The sequence below is a fragment of the Tetrao urogallus genome (assembly GCF_951394365.1).
Source record: "Tetrao urogallus genome assembly, chromosome: 14".
NCBI classification, from domain to species: domain Eukaryota; kingdom Metazoa; phylum Chordata; class Aves; order Galliformes; family Phasianidae; genus Tetrao; species Tetrao urogallus.
In genome coordinates, this window is record NC_136827.1 from 12,810,021 (window position 1) to 12,829,641 (window position 19,621).

General features: G+C 54.3%; 1 protein-coding gene and 1 pseudogene across 2 annotated transcripts; one reads left to right on the forward strand and one right to left on the reverse strand.

Moving 5' to 3' along the window:
* Nucleotides 1-706: 706 nt before the first annotated feature.
* Nucleotides 707-1,864, reverse strand: LOC306951670 (neuropeptide Y receptor type 2 pseudogene; annotated as a pseudogene). The gene has a single exon. The product of its transcript is annotated as a neuropeptide Y receptor type 2 pseudogene (transcript).
* An 11,137-nt stretch (nucleotides 1,865-13,001) lies between these two features.
* LOC306951949 (E3 ubiquitin-protein ligase TRIM62-like) lies at nucleotides 13,002-17,911 on the forward strand (the record flags this gene model as incomplete). The annotated part of the gene is given in 7 exon segments (XM_079542552.1): nucleotides 13,002-13,148; nucleotides 13,150-13,230; nucleotides 13,232-13,558; nucleotides 14,078-14,173; nucleotides 15,744-15,997; nucleotides 17,132-17,247; nucleotides 17,367-17,911. Coding segments are annotated over 7 exon segments (1,566 nt in total).
* Nucleotides 17,912-19,621: the final 1,710 nt, after the last annotated feature.

Here is a 19,621-nt window from a genome sequence, read left to right on the forward strand (position 1 = left end):
GTTTCACTTTGCTAAATCCAAAGCGTTGGCTTGCAAGCTCCCTGGCTGATGAAAGGTAGCTTGTGTGTCACGAATTGTCACGCCAGAGGTGTCCCTGAAGCCCTGCTTCGGTATCTGTAAAAGAAGCTGTGATGAGCAGTGTCATCTGCTGGGCCTTCTGGGGACAAGAGCTCCTCCTCTGAGCTGTGAATGCTCAGATTCATGCCAGCACTGTGCAAGAATAACAGAGTGAGTGGCTTCAACAGACCTGCTCCTCTGCCACGGCCCGTGGAGCAATAGAATGACCAGCTGTGCTCCCAAGTCTCCTTCCCCTTGCATGCATTAGCTAAAGGTAGGTCCATCGTGCTTTTGGTAGGGGCAGTACGGGCAAACAAGCACACACAGTATTGGTTCTCTGTTGATGTGTTGTGTGTTGGGAGGTAAAAGATTGAACAATCCAATTTGGCACATGGAAATGCCTGAGAGGGCATGTTTAGCTGGCTAAGTGGAAGCCCCTTCCATGATTTTTGATGATTCTGCATGCATCACGGAGAAAGGAAAAATTCACTTGTGTGGTCAGAGAGAAATACACCAGATTTATTGTACTGAGAGATACAAAAGGTATTTCTATGCGGCTGCAGTAGCTACATAATGTTTCCCAAAAAAGGCATTCACCAAGAATGTCTCCGCTCAGTCAGCCTCAGTTCTGGAGGTGGACACCCCATCCCTAAACCTCTGTGGGTCCGTTGCCAGCAGCGTGCCTGATGCTCCCATTTAGGGTGCTGGCCCTGAAGATGTACGACCTCCCTCTCACTGAGCCTTCGGTGTGGATGCTTTCTGGCTTGTTCTGGCAGCGGAAGAACATGAGGAAGCCATTCCGATAGTTCTTGTTCATCCATCCGTAGAGCAGGGGGTTGACAAACGTAGAGCACATGGCTCCCACGTGGAAGACAGTGTACAGCAGTTTGTATTCATGGAAGATAAGAACCAGATCAAGATCAATGGCAAGCTGGAATATGTGGAAGGGTAGCCAACAGACTGCAAAGACCACAACTACCATCACCAGCATTTTGGTGGTCTTCCTCCTCCTGCACTGGTTTTCATTCCGAGATGTGGGACTGACATGGTTTTTCAGCTTGAACCAGATCCTGGTATAAGCATAACAAATAACTGCAAGAGGAAAAACGTACTGCAGGAGGAGCATGGACAGGCTGTAGATAGTGGCATCTCTGTTATTACCAGAAGGCCATTTTTCGGAGCAGACAGCCATTTTGAGGTTGATAGATGGGATTTCCTCGTAGCGGAACTCTCTGAAGATGGCCAGAGGACCTGCTAGGATGGCTGCAGCCAGCCACATGATGGCTATGATGGTGAAGCTGAGCCTCCTGGAGATCCTGCTGTCCAGGTGGAACACAATACATCTGTACCTATCCAGGGCAATCACAGTCAGGGTGAGAGTGGACACGTGAACGCTCAGAGCTTGAGCATAAGGGACCAGATGGCAAAGAACAGCTCCGAACTTCCACTCATCCAGCAGCGTGTACACTAGGGTGAAAGGCAGACAGAGGGTGTCCACCATCAGATCTGCCAGGGCCAGGTTAGCTATGAAGAGGTTGGTCACAGTCCTCATGGTTTTGTACTTCACTATGATGTAGATGACCAAAGAGTTGCCAATGAACCCCAGGAGGATGATGAGGGAGTAGGCAGCAATCAGGACTACCTGGACCCCTGGGATCTTGGTGCTGTCCATCATGACACTGTGGGACCCAGAGAGATCCAGGCTGGGAGTGACGAAGTCCTTAGTGTGCCAGCCCTGTGGCAGCTTCTCATCTACTGCTAGCTTCTCCATGATGAGGGTGCTGTTGGCTCCCTGCAGCAGTCCCATGCCTGGCTTGGCACCCTTGGATGGGAGGAGGAGGTCTGGAACACAGACACAGCAGAAGTGAGAGCAAGGGAGACAACAGAGCATCTGCAAGAGACTTAATGAATGTGTCCTACACAGCGTTCCGGGCGGTGACACCCTCGTGCCTTCCCACTTACCCCATTAGTTAGATGAAAGCCAGTTCCCCAAGGAAATCAGGGCTCATGCTGCTTTCCATGAGTTTCTGGGATTCTGTTTTTTAGTTGTACAATGCATAAAGTCAACCAGGATGAGACTGTAGGTCCTGAGAAGACCTGCTCATAAAGCCTTTCTGCAAGCTGCCTCACTGCTCCTTCAGGCTGGGCTTTGCAAAACTGGGAGCTGATTTAAACAAAGCAAAAACGTGGGACCTCTTGGTCATCTTCAGATGGCAATATCCGTCCTCCTCTGATCTCAGGAGCATCCCATGCTGCTCCCACCACGGGTGCCATCACCTGAGCATCCCCAGGCAGTGGCTGGCATTGCAGAGCTCCTGCTGGGAAGCGCACGTGCCGCAGAGCCGCGCACAGGCAAACAGCCGGAGCTGTGAACAAGCATCCAGCAGAGCTGCTGCTGAGAGCCAAAGCCCCGGCGTCAGCGAGCCTCTCCCCATGCCATGCACAAATGTCTGTGAGACTCTGGCTCTAGGAGTGAAGGCCTTGGCCAGTGAGCCAGAAGTGACTCAGCCAGGAACCTGCGGTTGGTGTTTGGTGCCATCGGAACGGCCGAGTGTTGGCACAGAGGGGCTTTTGTGCAGTCCAAATGCAGCAGGAGGAAAGCCAGCTCTGTCATTAGCTCCTTCCCAGCCCCTGTGTCTCTGAAGTGCTGCTGGTGTGTGAGGGGAGGGGTGTTATGGTTCCCAACACCCCTACCTTCCCTTATTTCCACCAAGGGAGCAAAAATCGTTGCCCTGCCCAAACTGGGCTGTTTGCAGAGCACTGTGCTTTCTGTGACCTGGCGACGGAAGAAGACAATGCTCTGCCATGGAGGGAGGGTGACATGAGGTTTAAATGAAGGTGGGAATTGGGGCAGCCCCCTGCTCACCTCAACCCTCTGAGGAATGAGCTGCCCCTGTGTGATGGGAACACTACCAGCCAGGTGCTGCAAGGCTGCTCCTGGAAGCTGCCCTGCCTGCACACCAGCTTTCTTCTGCCCTCTCCACACCCTTTGGCTTGCCTATCGAACTCCACAGCTGGCTGCTTTATGCCACCCATTCCTCCAAATGAATCTGCTGGCTCAGCTGCCGCGGTAATGGAGAACACAAAGCTGCCGCCCAGTGGGCAGGAGTGCGGTGAGGGGCCACAGGGCCGGCGGGGGAACAGCAGTGCTGGACATGTTGCTGGGGGCTGCACTTTCCCTGTTAGGTTTGTACACTTCCCAGGCTGTTTAGCCTCGCTTTATCACTGCCACTTGTTACCTCTTTTTTTTTGCCTGTCCCATTTACCTGTAGTGCCCACATCCTGGCGTGACACCAGCACACGTTCCCTTCCCTCCTTCCCATCTCACCACCAGCACACTGCTGCATTCCATTACCACATCTGGGGCTGTTTCCTTTCGCTGCAGACTGGCAGCCGCCCCCCATCAGCGAGGAGCCAGGAACATCAGGGTTATTGGAGCTGTTTCGGTTCCTAACAAAACAGCCTTAATGGAGCTATTATTTGATTTGCTTTGCTTTGTGTTTTTTGATATTTTTTTTTTTTCCTGAAGGGGAGCTATTAAAAATCAATTAAGGCATTTTAATTAAGAGGCAAAATGGTAATAATAAGTGTTCCTCCTCCAGGGGCAGCCTGGAGGTTGCAGGGATGCTGCTGGAGTGGACCATGGTCTGTTCTAGTGAGTAATGGAAGTGCTGGCATATGTGTATGCTGCTGCCCGTGCCCAGCAGGCCTGCCAGGCAAGATGGAAAAATCCTTGGAGCTGAAAGCCAACTATTTTTGGGAGAGAAAAGCAGCAAAGCAAGGCCAGAAGGAGGCAGAAATACCAACGAAGCCAGAGCTGGATGATGGAAATCTCTTTTTCTCTCCCCAGCAGCAAGACTGGGTCACAAGCAGGCATGCTGCGTGGGAATAAAGGGCACAGAAAAGAGGGAGGCAGGGACAAAAATGGCTCAGAGCACGGCCAGGAATCATGATCCTGTCATGGCTGTCCTTGACTGGGAAGGGGGAGTGGAGGCACTCAGGCATCCCCTGCTTTCTGCTCCCAACCTGGCTGATGACAGCCACGAATCTCTTTCTATGGCAGCACTGGAGCATGAGGGCTGAGGCTGATGGATGTTTTATGGCTTGGCACACGGGTTTGTTCCATGCTGTGTCCTTTCTCCAAAGCAGCTCAGCTCCATCAAACCCCCTCATCTCTAGCAGCCTGCTTTGGAGCATTCATCTCATCCCCATCTTAGCAGCTGGTGAAGCCCTCTTCTGCCCGTGCTTCAGCACAGCATATAAGGGAAGAAAACACAATAAAATGGGATGGTTAGAAGAAGTTAACCAGCCTGCCTGAGGCCACACAGAGAGTCAACATCAGGCTGGGAACGTAGCTCAGGTTCCCTCCAGTCTCCTGTACTCACCACCAGGGAGGAGGCAGCATCTCTTGGGATAACTAGAGTGGCCAAAAAGAGATGAGAAGAGTTGCACGAAAATACAATCTGCGAGTGATGGAGGGGAGGGGGCTTCACCCTCTGTGTGTGATGTGCTGGTTTGAGGGCAAGAAGCAGCTCCGGAATTATATCTTGAAGCTGAAGTGCAGGTAGAAATTATCCTGGGCCCCTCCATCTCCAGCGAAGGGGTAATTGCCCTACTACAGCATTATGGCAGAAGGGGACACAGTGCTGCAGGACATGCTGTGGGAACAGGGCAATGCTGTCCTGAGATAGCACAGCGTGACAACATGATGGGGCTGTGCACCTCATGAAGGCTACAGAGGGAAGAGAAAGGCCTGCAGAACGAACCCAGCTGCCCTGGGGGGTCTGCAGCCTTCAGGAAAGTTTGGGAGTCTGGGACAGATGAGACAAGGGGAGGAGAGGGAGACAGCAATCCCACTAACAGAACAGCCAGGGAGCAAAGCAGCTGTCCTGCTTTGGGACAGACCAGAAACTCAGTTTTCTGGTGAAACAAATACTACAAGAGGACCAGGAGAAACTCTGTTCCACAACCAACATGCAAGCGGAGCATCAAGCAAGCAAGCGCCAACTTCTTTCCTGCAGCCCTCTGTCTCCCTGTGCCTCTCTGTCCCTGAGGGCAGTGCTGAGCACCAGCAGCATGTGCAGCACCAGTAGCAGCTGGGAAGCTGGCAGAGCTTTGCAGAAAGCCACGAGGAGCTGAGTGCAGGAAAGGGGGGCGGGGGGGTTCTCAGCATCTCAGCAGCACTGGGTAGCTGTTCCTGCCTGGTTTCTGCAGCCCATTGCTCCGCTCTCACTCAGCATCCCACTTCCCAGGCTTCCTGCTTCTGCTTGGGAACTGTTCAAAACTCACCTGGCAGTATTTCTGATTCACTTTCTGTCTCTTTCAGCTCTCACGATCCCTGGATTGCTGGGACGCTTGAACCACGCAGCACGGCTGAGACCCGGCCCCAACTCACCCCTCCCCGACCCACCTGTGTCCTGGTTCGGAACAGCTCTCCTCGCACTACGACCTCATCGCGGGCTGGGACCCGTCCCGTCTTCTCTCCTGGAGTCAACCTGTGGCCAGAAGGTGGAAAGCACTTTTCTGCAACTGGCTTCAGAACGGCGAGGAAGTCAGGCAAGGATCGGGGCTGCTGCGGGGTGCTCCATCACCCGGGGAAGCCTCGGTGCCCCGCTGCCTCAGAGGGATGACTGACAGCCCCCCGTCTCACGAAGCTGGATGCCGTGTTAGCTCCTGAATGAGAGAAAGGCAGGGAGCGTGTGTTTAACAAACAGAAATGGAAAGGGGGAGGGAGCCTGCTGCTGCTGTTTATACAGTGCTCAGCCACTGAGGGGCTTCTTGCATCGAGGAGACAGGAGCTTTTCCTCCACATCCAGCTCCCTCTCCAGGGACAGCTTTGGGATCGGGCTGTGCCACCAGCTGGGTGAGCATCCATCCACCCCACCACACAGCTCCCCGGTGGCAGGGCTGGGAGCGGGATCGGGGCTGGGGTCACAGCCCAGGGTGGGCAAGCAGAGGGTCTGCAGGTCCCACAGCCCAGGGGAGCCTTCGCCATCCACCCCACAGCCACCTCTGCTCTGTGCTCACATAGCACCTACAGGAGCATTACGAGCAAACCCTTCTGTACTTTGTGATACCAGTAAAGGTGGTGATGAGATGTTTTAGCCCCTTGGCAACGTCTGTTCCTGTTCTGTGAGAACAGAGAGCCAGATTCTGTGTGGAGCTAGGCACCAGAGTGAGCTTTTGTTTTAGGGTGCTCAGCGCTGCCCCAAAGCAGCAGCATGTCCAAATCTCCAGAATCCAAGCTTGCAGGAACCCAGGAAAGCACCCTGCAGCCAGCACAGGGAAGCAGAAGGAACAAGGCTCCCTAACTTGCCACCTTGCTTTTCTGAAGAGAAGTCAGGTTTGTTTCCAGTGCAGGATTTCCAACTTGGACAATGTGTTTGAGTCACTTCACCTGGGCGAGGAGATGTTCCCAGAGCATGGCAGGGAGAACAGCCCCCTCAGCTCCCAGTAACAACACGAGGTCATCGGGGGAGTTTTGCTTCTTATGCACATATTGGGATTTGTTCTCCTTTTCTTTATGAGAACACAAACAAGGAGGGATTTCAACTGCCTTCTCATGCCACAAAAGATATGATATGGTAGGAAAAAGCTCCGGTGGCTCAGCAGAAAAAGGAGACTGAGAGCAGTCCTACAGTAAGGCCCTCTGCAGGCGGCTCTTCTACCCGAGACTCAGGCAAAGGTCCCTGCGATTCCCCTTCTTCCTCTTTCTCACCCATCTTCCCCAGGCAAACACAGCTGTGCCCTGAGCAGTCCTTGCCTGGGAGTTCTGTGTCTTCTCCCCCAAGGAGTTTTTGCTGAGCTGCTCTGGAAGGCAGAGAGGACCCTGTGTTCCTGGTGGACGGATTCTCCTCATCCCCGGGGCTCACAGCAGCATGAGGCTGATTTCTGCATGTGTGAGAGACTGTCTTCTCCCTCCTCTTGTAGCGAAAGATTTCTCTGGTCTGTTCCCCAGAGTCCTTTGCTACAGCTCCCTGCTCTTCCCTTCCCTGGGATGCAGCAAAGTGAGAAGCGCTGATGGACAGCAGAGAAACTGCTCAGCCTGGAGCTGGGAGCCCTCATCAGGACCATGGGATGCATTCCAGTCATTTTTGGCACGTGGCAGTTTCTGGATGACAGCAAAGGCAAGCTCTTAAATCATGGATTAGTGTAAGTCCCCAGCCTTGTCCTCTCCCACGGTCTCAGCAGAGGGGTTAACACCAAAACCCACCATGCAGCCAAGCATCACCTCTCCAACCATGCAGACAGCTTTGTCAGCAGTAGTGCTTGGTGGGCCAGAGCGTGGGCAAGGAGAGCTGTTGGTGACCCATGGAGGATGCTCCCCTACGTGACCCTGAGGCTCCATCACCCCAAGGAGAGGTGCTGGGACTGCTGCCTGCATTCCTCCAGCCTCGTACCCCGGGGTTTGTACATATGGGTGTCCCAGGAGCCTTATGTCCTTTTGAGCACAGCGAGATTGCTCAAACCATTGCTGCAGCCCCAGCAGCCTTTCCCAGCAGCTACAGGATTTGATTAGGCAAAGGCAGGTCCGCTCACATGGTCATTTGAGAATTCAACAATGAACACTGTGCTCCGGAGAGTGAAAATGATGTCAAAAAGCCGAGAAATAGGGCAGAGCAGAGGGATGCTTTTCATCGGCCCACGATGCGTCGTGTCTCTGTGAGCAGGCAGGTCCTCACTCTGCACACCTTGCAGCCAGCTGCACTCTGTAGCTCTGCTGCTGTCATGAAAGGCACATTATCTGATCGCTCCTGGGGAGAAATTGCTGAGAAATCTGTTACCAAGGCTTCCAGATGCTCCAGTTCAACCCGCTTCATCTGGAGCTGCAACACTGACATACTTAAAAAAGCAGCTTTTCATTTTTCAAGCATCTGTTTAATCCCACCTGCACGTAACCAAAATATTTCCACTGCTCCTTCCTGTGGTGTCAAGCCTGTGTTTGCCGAACAGCCTCAGAAGCAGCAGCATGTTGTGGTTACACAAAATCCACTTTTCCATTTGAGCCCTTGAGTTCACGGATGCAGTGGATTTGGGAATCTGCAATGCATTTGGGAACAAAATTAGCCACAAAGCTGCTCAGAGGTGGGAGGGAGGATAGAAAGCTGTCTGCACTCTCTCTGAATTTAAAAGCAGGTTCTCATTTTGTAACTGCTTTTTGTCCCCCTCTGAACATCTCTGGAATTAGTGGAGGAGCAGCAGTGGGGATAAGGTTTTGCTGAAATACCAGAGCAACCTGCAGCATGGGATGCAACCACTCTGCCCTGCTCTGGGACAGGAAGGGACGGCGACAGGATGAGGGTCAGGGAACCAGGAAAGAGGAGAACACATGGAAAGTAATTGGTGGGGTTTGTGCCCTAAGGAAGAAACCGTGCTTCAGCTCCTGGGAGCAGACAGAGAAGGCTCATGGGGCTGACACCGAGGAGGGTCTGCACAGCCACCCCTTCCCAGCCCATGTGCAGGCAGAAAAGCGTGGTACTGAGCAGCCCTGCTGTGCCTTCAGCTGCTGTTTCTGCAAGTCACTGCGCTTAGAGCTCGCCTCATTTATTAGAGGGATGTTGCTTGTTGTTTGTGTACCGAGCCAGCTAGAAAACAGCTTCTGCAGAAGAGGATAATTGCAGTCAGATAAGCTCTTCAGAGCCGGGATTGCAAAAATATGATACATTGTACACAAGCCGTCGTCCAGATAAATCAGAAATCTGGCTGAGTTCTGGGGTGGGAGCGTGATTCCGGGTCTGCAGCGGACTCCTAGCTGACTTTGGGCAATCACTGCCTGACTCTCAGCTCCCTGCTGAGACCAGAGGTGACAGCAGTGGTGACATGCACCACACCAGGGTGTGCAGGGAGGAGCAGCAGGGGCAGCCCTGCCAGGACAGCCCTGAAGTGCTCCTTCTGTCTGTGGGATTTCTTTCCTAGCGGTCCATGTCACTCCATGTCACATGTGCTACTGCCAGGGGCTTGCCCTCCCAGGCTGGGTGCTGCTCCTTCTGTGGGACCACAATGAAGTGACAGATTTGCAGCCAGCCTGTCACTCCCAAATGCCATGTGTGCTGAATGGGTTGGTGGCAAGTCTGAAAGCCTTTGGACCTTGTGTGCATCTCTCCTTCTCCTCTGGGGACCCCAGTGCGGTGAGAATGGGACCCTGGCATGCAGGACAGATCCAGCCCCGGCGTTTGGCCAAGACTCATCTTGGCTCCGTGTCCCCCAGAAACGTGACTCGCAAGTCTGGTTCCTCAGGATGGGGCTGACACTGAGCCCCCCCGGGAGACATCGGTGTCCCCAGGGCACGAGCGGAGCATGCACAGGCTGTGCTAGTGTGCACGAAGCCATATAAAGGCAGAGCTTTCCGTTTGTCCTCCTTTCAGCTCTTCCAGGCGATGAAAAGGACAGCTCACAGCCCTAATTAGCTGGGACACGCTAATACCGCTGAGCTTCCCTGGCCAGCACACTTGGCACGAGCAGCGTGGGACACTTTCCAAACAGCCGCTCAGGGGAGCGCGTGCCTGCAATTCATTATGCACCGAGCAGCTTTTCCTCTGCCTCCACCGAGGAGTTCGGAGCAGACACGAGAGGTCTGGAGCTTGCAAATCTGTTTGGAAATCCTTCTGGGGGTGGGGAGAGAGGAGGTGTATTTCTCCCTAGGCTTTAGAAGTACTTCAGGTGCATGGGGACATCGGGCTTTGCACTTCCAATTGCTGCAGCCTGTGGCACTCAGCTTCCCGTGGGGAAAACATTGCTCTTTCAGGGTGACATTTGCTCTGGGCGAGAGGCATACAGCCTCCTGGGACACGTAGGGTAACATCATTTGTGACACCATTTGCAGGGCCAGCCCTGGTGGTGGGAGAGAAAGGAGGGCTTTGCAGGGCACGCAAGGCGGAGCGCTGGCTTATTCCCCTGGAAGATGAACCTGCACTGCTCCCGCTGTGTACACATCAGCTGGTGACCTTTGAATGGGCAGCAAAGGGCTCTGAAATAGATCAATTCCTCCCCGTGGTAAGATCGTGATGGGAACACCCCAAAGGTGAAAACCTGCTCTGGGCTTGGCTTCAGCCAGGCTGCCTCTGGCACCTGCATCCTTCTGGGTCAGCAAAGCCAAGGGAAACGCTTGTGTCCAATCACTCATGCTTTGCATGCAATGCTGCACTGAGAGGTCTTCTTCTACCGAAAAACCCCTTGGGTTAAGAGGATTGCATGACAGTAAATGAGTTCCCTCCATCTCCACTGAATGATCTGAAGATTTTCATATGTAACATCTGGGGATGCTGTGTAGACTTGGGCTCTGTGGTCCTCTTTAATGCAAGCAATGATGGTGCAAACAGCCTGGAACCAGCCAGGGAAAGGCCATGTGGGGCTGTGCTGCGACTGCGGAGCTGATCTCACAGCTGCTGTGTGCTGGCCATGGAATACGGGTGATAACCCACAAAGCACTTGAGCACCTTGAGCAGCCAAGCCTGTCCGGCCGATTTTGCAAGGTGAGCTCAGGATGACCTTCCTCTCATCCATGAGATCAGAAACACCAAAAACAGCAGGGGAGCATTGAAGAGCATCACCTGAGGGCCAGGCATGGGGTTGGCTGAAGGACTCAGGCACAACTCATGGCAGGGAGGGAAAGCTGCTTTGTGCTGTGTGTGGAACATCAGAGGGCTTTCATGCACAGCTCAGAATAAACAGGCAAACAAGCGGCAGCCAGAAATGTTAATATTTGCAGAAATCTCCTGGTGGATGGCGCCGAGGTGTGGGGAGCTGCAGGGCGGCGGTGGAATGCAGGCATGGGGAATGTCACATCGTGGTGTGCCAGTGCTCCTGGCAGCCCTGCAGGATGGTTTACATAAGGCTGGACTGGGGAGTTCAGCAGCCATGTGGATCTGCCCCTAGAACTGAGTTCTTTGAGCATTCCTGGGGAAAACACCATGAGGCAGCACTCATCCGCCCGTGCCTGCTGCAGGACCTGCTTCCCACGTGCCATCACCAGTGGGCTGTGTGCTCGGCTCTCCCTGAGCCCAGCAGCTCAGAGGAACTCCAGTTCCACAGTGCAGAGTGTGTAGCATGGGATAGATTGGTCCGTGCTGACCCCAGGCCTTCTCCATAAGATCCTGGACACAGGCAGGACAGAATGGCGCTGACATTTCTTCCATGCCATGATTGGGATTTGAGCCTATGATTTGAGTCGTGATTTGAGCCTATTCAGTGCCTCTCAGCGCCTCCACGTGGTGCTCACCAGGACCATGGTGTGGGTTCACCCACTGCTTGGGGCCAGTGGGACACCTGCATTGAACACAGCTCCACTCTTGGCATCATTTGGGTGGTGAGGTGGTGGACAGTCATGTGGTGGTGGATGCCCCATCCCTGAGAGACATTCAGGCTGGACCGAGCTCTGAGCACCCAATGGAGCTGTGGGTGACTCCATCCATTGCAGGGGAGTTGGATGGACAGCCTTTAAGGGTCCCTTCCAACTCAACTATTCTTCAACTATCAATGGGAAGAAAAAATATTGGCAAATAACGGCCCACCCCTTGGGCACCCTTCTCCTCCAGCTATTTATCCAAAGATATCTTATCTCCGAGCATTGCTTCATTTCCTGCTTGCTTTTCCAACCAAGCCCTTTAAATCGTGTTCCCGCGGCTGAGGTCACAGAGGGATGCATCGTGTTCGTTATGGGGATGTGGCTGTTACCTCACTTCACCTCCTCTCTCCTCCTTTCTCTTTTTCCTTCCTGCTGGCTGCTCTCTTCTCTGTATCTTTTCCCATGGGCTGGGGGTCAACCCAACCTCTTAGGGCCTCCCCACAGCCACCATCTACACCAAAACAAAGCCAAATGGGGAAATGCAAACACTGAGAACCTCAGCCCTTCCTCTCCCTCCATCCGTTGGACCCCATGCCTAGTGGTGCTGCTGACACCAGTCCCTGCAGGACTGAGCTCCAATAAAAAACGCACTCCACAAAGGCTTTGTGGCCCAACCTGGGGCATTTGGGCTGGGCTGCTCAGAGGTGCCAGCTGGGGGAAGCGCTGACAGAAGGGAGATGCCAGGAGTGCTGGAACAAGAACTGGAGATCGGGGACACTTGGCAGCATGTTTTCAACTGGCAGATGGGAGCCATGAGCAATTGGCTGGTGGGTTGTGTCCAAAAGGTTACAGTAAGTGAGGTTCCATCAGGCTGGCAGCCAGTCACTGGTGGGGTCCCAGTTGCCCTCTGTCAGCACTGGGACCAGGGGAGCTGGGCCAGCTCTGAGAGCTGCAAACCTGGGCCGAAAGAAACCAGGGAAAGGGAAGCACGCTGAGCAAAAGGGATGGATTCCCCCAGTGCTCGTTTCCACATTCTCACTGCTCAGGGCAGTGCAATGCAAGGCAATGCCAGGCAGCATGTGACAGTGCAATGCAGTGCCCTGCAGCGCTGTGACAGTGCAATGCAATGTCGTGCACCACTGTGACAGTGCAAGGCAATGCCCCGCAGCGCTGTGACAGTGCAATGCAATGTCGTGCAGCATGTGACAGTGCAATGCAATGCCCCGCAGCACTGTGACAGTGCAATGCAATGCCATGCAGCACGTGACAGTGCAAGGCAATGCCCCGCAGCACTGTGACAGTGCAAGGCAATGCCATGCAGCACGTCACAGTGCAAGGCAATGCCCCGCAGCACTGTGACAGTGCAAGGCAATGCCATGCAGCACGTCACAGTGCAAGGCAATGCCCCGCAGCACTGTGACAGTGCAAGGCAATGCCATGCAGCACGTCACAGTGCAAGGCAATGCCCCGCAGCACTGTGACAGTGCAAGGCAATGCCATGCAGCACGTCACAGTGCAAGGCAATGCCCCGCAGCACTGTGACAGTGCAAGGCAATGCCATGCAGCACGTCACAGTGCAAGGCAATGCCCCGCAGCACTCTCACACCGCAGCTCCCCTGCACCCCACGAGGCCCGGCCCGCTCACACGTGACCACGTCACATGCCGAAGCCCAACCCTATTCCCGGGCTCAGCTCCCGACCAATGAATGGAGGGGCGGGCGGAGCGTTCGCACGGCGATTGGTCGAAGAGGACGTCAATCAGCGCGGGGCCGAGGACTCAAAGTTGGGAGGCGGTGGGCTGCGGGCCGGGCCGGCTGTGCGGGGTCCGGAGGTTCCCCGGGGATCCCAACTTTCCTCGCCCGGCCGGGAGGTCCGAGCGACGGCGGGTTCGGCCGTCGCCGAAGGAAGAAAGGGGCCTCGGTGGGCGGCGGCGGGCGTGCAGCGATGGCAGCGGGCGGTCGGGAGCACAGCCTGCGGGAGGAGCTGACCTGTGCCATCTGCTGCGAGCTGTTCAGCCAGCCCGTCATGCTGGACTGCATGCACCACTACTGCAAGGCCTGCATCCAACGGTACTGGGCCAGCGGCCCCAGGGTCGCTTCGTGCCCGCAGTGCCGCCGGCAGTTCCCCCGGCCCACCTTCCGTACGCACCACCTGCTGGCCGGGCTGGTGGAAAAAGTGCGGCTCTGCGGCTCCCAGGAGCACCGGCACCAGGTGCAGGTGAGCCCCGAAGGGAGGAGGGGATGTGCTGCTCCGGGAGCTGGGCCCTGCAGCAGTCAGTTCCCTGCAGGATGGTTTCTTTAGCAAACAGATATCCCGGTCTGGAAGTCCCAGTCGTTTGTAGAATCGCTTGAGTTGGAAGGGACCATTAAAGGCCATCTGGTCCAACTCCCCTGCACTGAAGAGGGGCACCCACAGCTCCGTCAGGTGCTCAGAGCCCCTCCAGCCTGACCGTGGCTGTCTGCACGGATGGGGCACCACCATCTCTGAGCAACCAGTGCCTCACCACCCTTCTCATAAGAGAATTTCTTCCTTATATCCAGTCGAAGTCACCCATTTGATACCACTTCCTCTTGTCCTATCGCAACAGACACTGCTAAAAAAGTCTGTCCCCTCCCTTGTTGCTGTTTTGGGAAATCCAATTGTGCCTTCCTTCCAGTGCTGGCCTTGAGTTGGCTTTGCTCTTGAGTTGCAGCAAAAAATCGAAAAGGGATTATCTTCTTTTCCTTGTTCCTGCAGAAGCGCCTGGAAGAAGCTTTACAAGCCCATCAGAAAGAGATGGAGAAGTTCTTGCAGCAAAAGCGTGCAGTGCAGGGAGATATCTGTAGCCTGACGGTAACTGCTGAGCCAGCACTCTTCATGTGCCCCCCTGGGTGGTGGTGGGTGTTTGCCTGAGGGAAGCCTTTAGGGTTGCCACAGCGGTTGCACAGATATTTGGTCAGTGGCTGAGAAGCCTTTCTAGAAGGGAAAGTGACCATCTGTAATCCCAGTACTGGTGAAGACAGAGTAAGCAAGAGCAAAGCCCAGGGAAGCTTCTTGAACCTCACTGCCTTTTTTTATGTATTCTGCTGTCCTGTGCTTGAGCCAGCCTGGCTGCAGGTTTTGGAGTGAAGTTTGAGGTTAGATGGGCACCCTTGCTCTGTCATAAATCCCTGGGCTAACATTCACAAAGGAGCTGCATGTCCATGTGTTGCTACTTGAGCAGCCCCTCTTCATCCAGCAGGCTCATTCTTTGAAAAGGGTTGAATCTTGGAAGCTGTAGAAACCTCTTATGTGTCTGGAGGGCAGACAGCAAAGCTGGTAGGGCTGGATCAGCAGTGCTGGTGATGCTGCAGAGAGCAGTGGCCTTGCTACAAGGACTGCTTAGGCTTACTGTGCAGCTCTGAGAGGATGTGATATGCCCAGGTGTTTCTCTAGTGTTTGTCTCCATGCTGGAGTAGTACCGGTCTGCCTGCTCATCATTGATCTCTGAGACAAGAACAGCCACAGGCTGACTAAGCTTCCTTGTTGAGTGGCATAGAAGTACTAAAAGACAGGAAAGGAGGGTTAAAGGAAAGAACAAGTAGTTCAGAGGTACAATTAAACTGATGGTAGAAGGTCTTCAGAATCAAGTCTGATCTGGTGTGTCAGCACAAGCATCTGCTAAAGCAAAAAAAGAGGCTGGGGTGCCATGGCTGGCTGGTAAAGCTGGAGGCATACTTTGAGTGAGATCAGTATCATGATGGTAGAAAGGATGTGTGTTTGGCAAACTCAGCTAGAAAATAATAACTAAGATTGCTCTTAGAGATTAAAAGCTTAAAGAGGCAAGAAAAAGTCATTGGCTATGTCTTGTAAAGGAAGGTAGTGAGAGCACCACAAGGTTGACTGGCCAATCAAACACCTTAGAGAGGGGAAATGCTCTCTGAAGAGACTGTAACAGGATTTTATCAGCCTTAAGTACAGAGATTATTTGGCACAGCTTTCTCTAGTACAAACTAAGGGCCCTATGGAACTGAGGTATTTCGGGGAAAACAGCAGCAAGTTGCCAGTGTCAGGCACCTCTGTTTGGTGTCTGGCATGATGTGAAATGAATCCTAACCTGAACCATGAAGTAGGCAGCTCCAGAAAAACACAAGTGCTCCAGTATAAAATGTTAAGCAAATTCCTGATGGGGTGAGAAAGGGCTGTGAGCTCCTACCTGCATGCAAAGATTTTTAGTTAAAGCAACAAAACTATCAGTAGAGCTCGGTGTTCCCCATGGCTGTATGCAGCCTCAGCAGTTGTCCATGTCTAATTCTTCTTCCAAAAAGTTGTGGGTATGTCTGAAACTGATTTTTAGGACTCTATAAGCAGAGAAATGTGCCCAGCCATCTCACACGTCTGTGTGTTTTGACTGCCAGACTCATTACTGTTGTCTTCTGCTCAGAAAGCATCTGGGGAGCTGAACTTCAAGATCCGGGCAGAGTTCACTCGCCTGCATCAGATCCTGGAGGAAGAGGAGAGAGCTGTGCTGGCAGAGCTAGGCAAAGAGGAGGAGCAGGCGCTGGCACGGCTGCATGGGGACGTCCACCAGCTGGAGGAAGGAATGGCAGTGCTGCGGAGAGATATGGAGCGCCTGGAGCAAACCCTGAGCAACATGGAAGAGGTGTCATTGTTGGAGGTAAGCGTGCTTGGCTGGCTGTGGCAGGAGGCAGAGGGTTGTTTCCAGACATTCTTCTGGGATGAAGAGAGTCTTAAATGACACACCAGGCTGTAGCTGGAAGTTGCTCTTGCTGCCATCCCTCTGGATTGTCTGCCTGACTCCTTTGAGTCTGGAGGCCTTGGCTACCAGGGGACACAACAATCCCTTGGATGTGATGGGTCTTAGAGGCCTTCCTCCTTCTGCCACCCCTGTGAAATCTTCCGAGCCTCAGTGCCCAGCCAGTTTTCCCCAGGGTGGAGGGGGTTCTTGCGGCTTGCTTTCCTCTGCTACGTGACAGTAGAAGTCAGGACAGAGAGTTTATTTGTGCAGCTGCATGAATTACAGACAATGACTGCTAATTCTCTCTGGTCCTCACTGCAGGTGGAGAGCCTGGATATCAGGTACGTGTCTGGCATGAAAGAAGCTGATTTCTCTGCTTATCTCTGTCTCTGGCTGGGACCATACGAGGGAGGGCTCTTATCTTGACTTCTGAAAGCATTGCAGGCTGCTCAGCAGACAACTGCTGCTGTGTCAGATGAGGGCTGGTCTGCAGCACGCGCTAGATGCTCTCCCTGGGGAACACGCGTGCTGAGACAGCCCAACTGGAGGGAGTGTGCAGGAGATGTGCTGCTTGGGATGAGTGCAAGAGCCATGCATGCTACAAATGGGAGCAGACTTCATTTGGGTGCTTTGACTTCTCTGCTCTTTCTCACAGTTTCTCGCTGCTCAAGGGTCTGCAAAACTGACATTGAAGGGCAGGTTTGTCTGAGCAGCGAGAATAGCTGAGGGTAGCGTTTCCTAGAGCAGTGCTGCTATGGAGAAGTGTCCCTTCTCTGCATGGGGGATGCAGCTTGGCCTGTGCATGGTGTGGGTGTGCTGGGTGATAGCTGTTGTGGGTCAGTGCTGTGCAAGCAGCGGTGGTACTTCCAGCTCTGTCCACTCAGTCTGTTACAGTTCTACTCCTGAGCTGTGTGCTTTGCTTGCTCTGTGCCAAGGGGAATAAGTCACTGGTACAGAGATTGGTGCTCAGTCTTCACCAAATCTGTTGTGCATGATGATCTGCTGCACTCCTGAGTTTGTTCCTGTGCACAGGAGGCTCAGCATTAGGACTGACCATCACTTTCTCTGCCCAGGCCTTCAGTGAGTGTCAAGCCCTCGCCTGCCTTTGACCTGCAGCACTACCGGGACAACCATGGTGGCCCTTTGCAGTACATCTTCTGGAGGCAGATGCTGCAGTCCATCTGCCCCGGTGAGCAGATGGGTGGGAGGGGTGGATGTGCTGCAGCTGTGGGGTGCAGCAGGGGGGCTTGGAGATGCTCTGCAGGGAAACATGTAACCTGAAAGTGCTGTCCATGGCTTCTCCAACAGTTCCAGCCTCACTCACCTTTGACCCTGAGTCAGCCCACCCCAACCTGGTCTTCTCCAGAGACCTGACAGCAGTGACAGAGCGGGAGAGAGCCCAGCCTGTCCCCAGGAGCCCCCGGCGCTTCCAGCAGTGTGTCAACGTCATGGCCTCGCGCACCTTTGACTGCGGCCAGCATTACTGGGAGGTGTGGGTGGGCAGCAAAACCAAGTGGGACCTGGGGGTGGCTGCTGAGGCTGTGAACCGGGCAGAGAAGGTGAAGCTGTGCCCAGAGAATGGCTACTGGACGCTTCGCCTGAGGAACAAGACGGAGTACTGGGCCACTGCCACCCCCTGGGTGCGCCTGTTTCCCCAGCAGCCTCCCCGCAAAGTGGGGGTCTTCCTAGACTGCCAGGAGGGCACCGTGGCTTTCTTTGATGCTAAGGACATGTCCCATCTCTTCACCTTCCACGAGGTCTCAGCAGAGAGGTACTGCCCCTTCTTCAGCACCTGCTTCAGTGATGGCAGGGACAACGTAGAGCCCATGCGCATCTGCCACCTGGCTCTGTGATCGCTGGAGGGAGTGGGATGCTGTGCCCCTGTGAGAAACTCCCCTGTGTGGGACTGGGGCCACCTCCGCGCCTCCACTCCCATGTTTAAAGTAAGCGGTGGACAAGAAAAGCGTTTGCAGTGCTGTTTAAGAGCTGTTAACCAGGTGCCGTCTGCCGGCAGCAGAGGGAGCTCTGTGCACGGCGCAGGGCCCGCAGCAACCCGGAGATAGCGGCACAGCTTTCTGCTTGGCCAGCGTTAAAGCTTGTTAAAGAGGCTCCTGTGTCTGTACCTTCTCCTGGATTGGAGGCTGTGGGGTTCAGCTAGACTGGAGTGCAGCACAGCCTGGGGCACGGGCAGCCTTGGACTTCCAGAGAGGGATGCCCAGCAGATTGGCTGTGATTTTAGGCCTGGGATGTGTGGAATTGTGTGTATCCCTCTGAAGGGTCAAAGCAGAGGCGAAGTGCAGCCTAAGGTGATGGCTGGAGCCTGTGACTTCCTCGTCGATGAGGCTCAGCTTTCTTTGCCCGTGCAGAACAGAACCCCAGGCGCTTGCAGCACATGCTGCTGAAACCAGTCACCTCTCTGAACTGCCTAAAACCACAGGAGAAGTGGCAGCTATCCCTGAGGTGTGGTGACAGCAGAGCTGGCAGGCGATGAGTGCAGCGGGGAGGAGGAGGCAGCCAGCTCTGCTGCTGCCCGTGCTTCATGTGGGTAGCTGTGGCTGCACGAGCTGTGAGCAGCTCATTGCAGTATGTGCCAGAGCTCCCACCTCCTACACCTTCCTATTGCCAAAAGCAGAGCTGGTGAGCAGCAAAACCTGCTTGTCCCAGCTGCCTGTACTAGCAGGCTCCTGAGGTAGCACACACTCCTCCCCATGCTGTGCTGCACGCAGGAACCACAGCACGCTGCTCGCTAACAGAACTGTGTTTTGGGATTTAATGTCCTTGTCTGGTCCTGCCAGGCTGGGAGAGCCTGTGCCCTCCCCAGGACATGGCTGGTGTGCTCCTATGTGCAGGGAAACTGTTGCTCCAAGCTGCTGTATGTGTAGCCTCAACCCTGCATGTAAATACTGTCTGCCTCTAAACGTTATCTCAGAAATGCATTTTGCCAATAAACCATAGTACTGTGGAGCAAAAACTCCAGACTCTGTGTGAGAGCAGTGACCTTTACAACCTGACTCTGTGTTTGGGGATGGGGAGAAGCACCCATCTCTTGTCCAGCAACCAGCTGTGTTTTCCTTGTGGATTACCTTGTTCTGTCCCTGGTGTTTCAGAGCCACCTTGGTGTGGTGTTTGTGTGGCTGTGCTCTGGGCTGATCGGAGCCTGGCAGCTTCTGCTGTGCCTTAATCTCATTGCTTTGGGGAAGTTTTGCTCCATCTCCGCGTACAGAAGGGAGGTGAGCTGTTAAAATGGGATCCTTTTGTTTCCCAGGGCGGCAACAATGGAAAGGTCCCACTAGTCGTGCAGTTACCGTGTGTTTGTGATGGAAAATTCCCCGTTGCGGTGGGATGAGCCCTCCCCGCGTCCTGCCGTTAGGCGGCATCGCGGATGGGCCGGTCCGTGCAGTGCCGTGTCTGGACTGCAGGGGTGGAGGTGCGGGAGCCAAAATCTGTTATCTTTGGGATACGGGAGGATTCCATGGAGCACGGCTCGCACCCTCTGCTCTTCCTTCTCTGAAACGCTGCCCAGGGAGGTGGGGGTTCGCTGCCCCTGGAGGTGTGCAGGAACC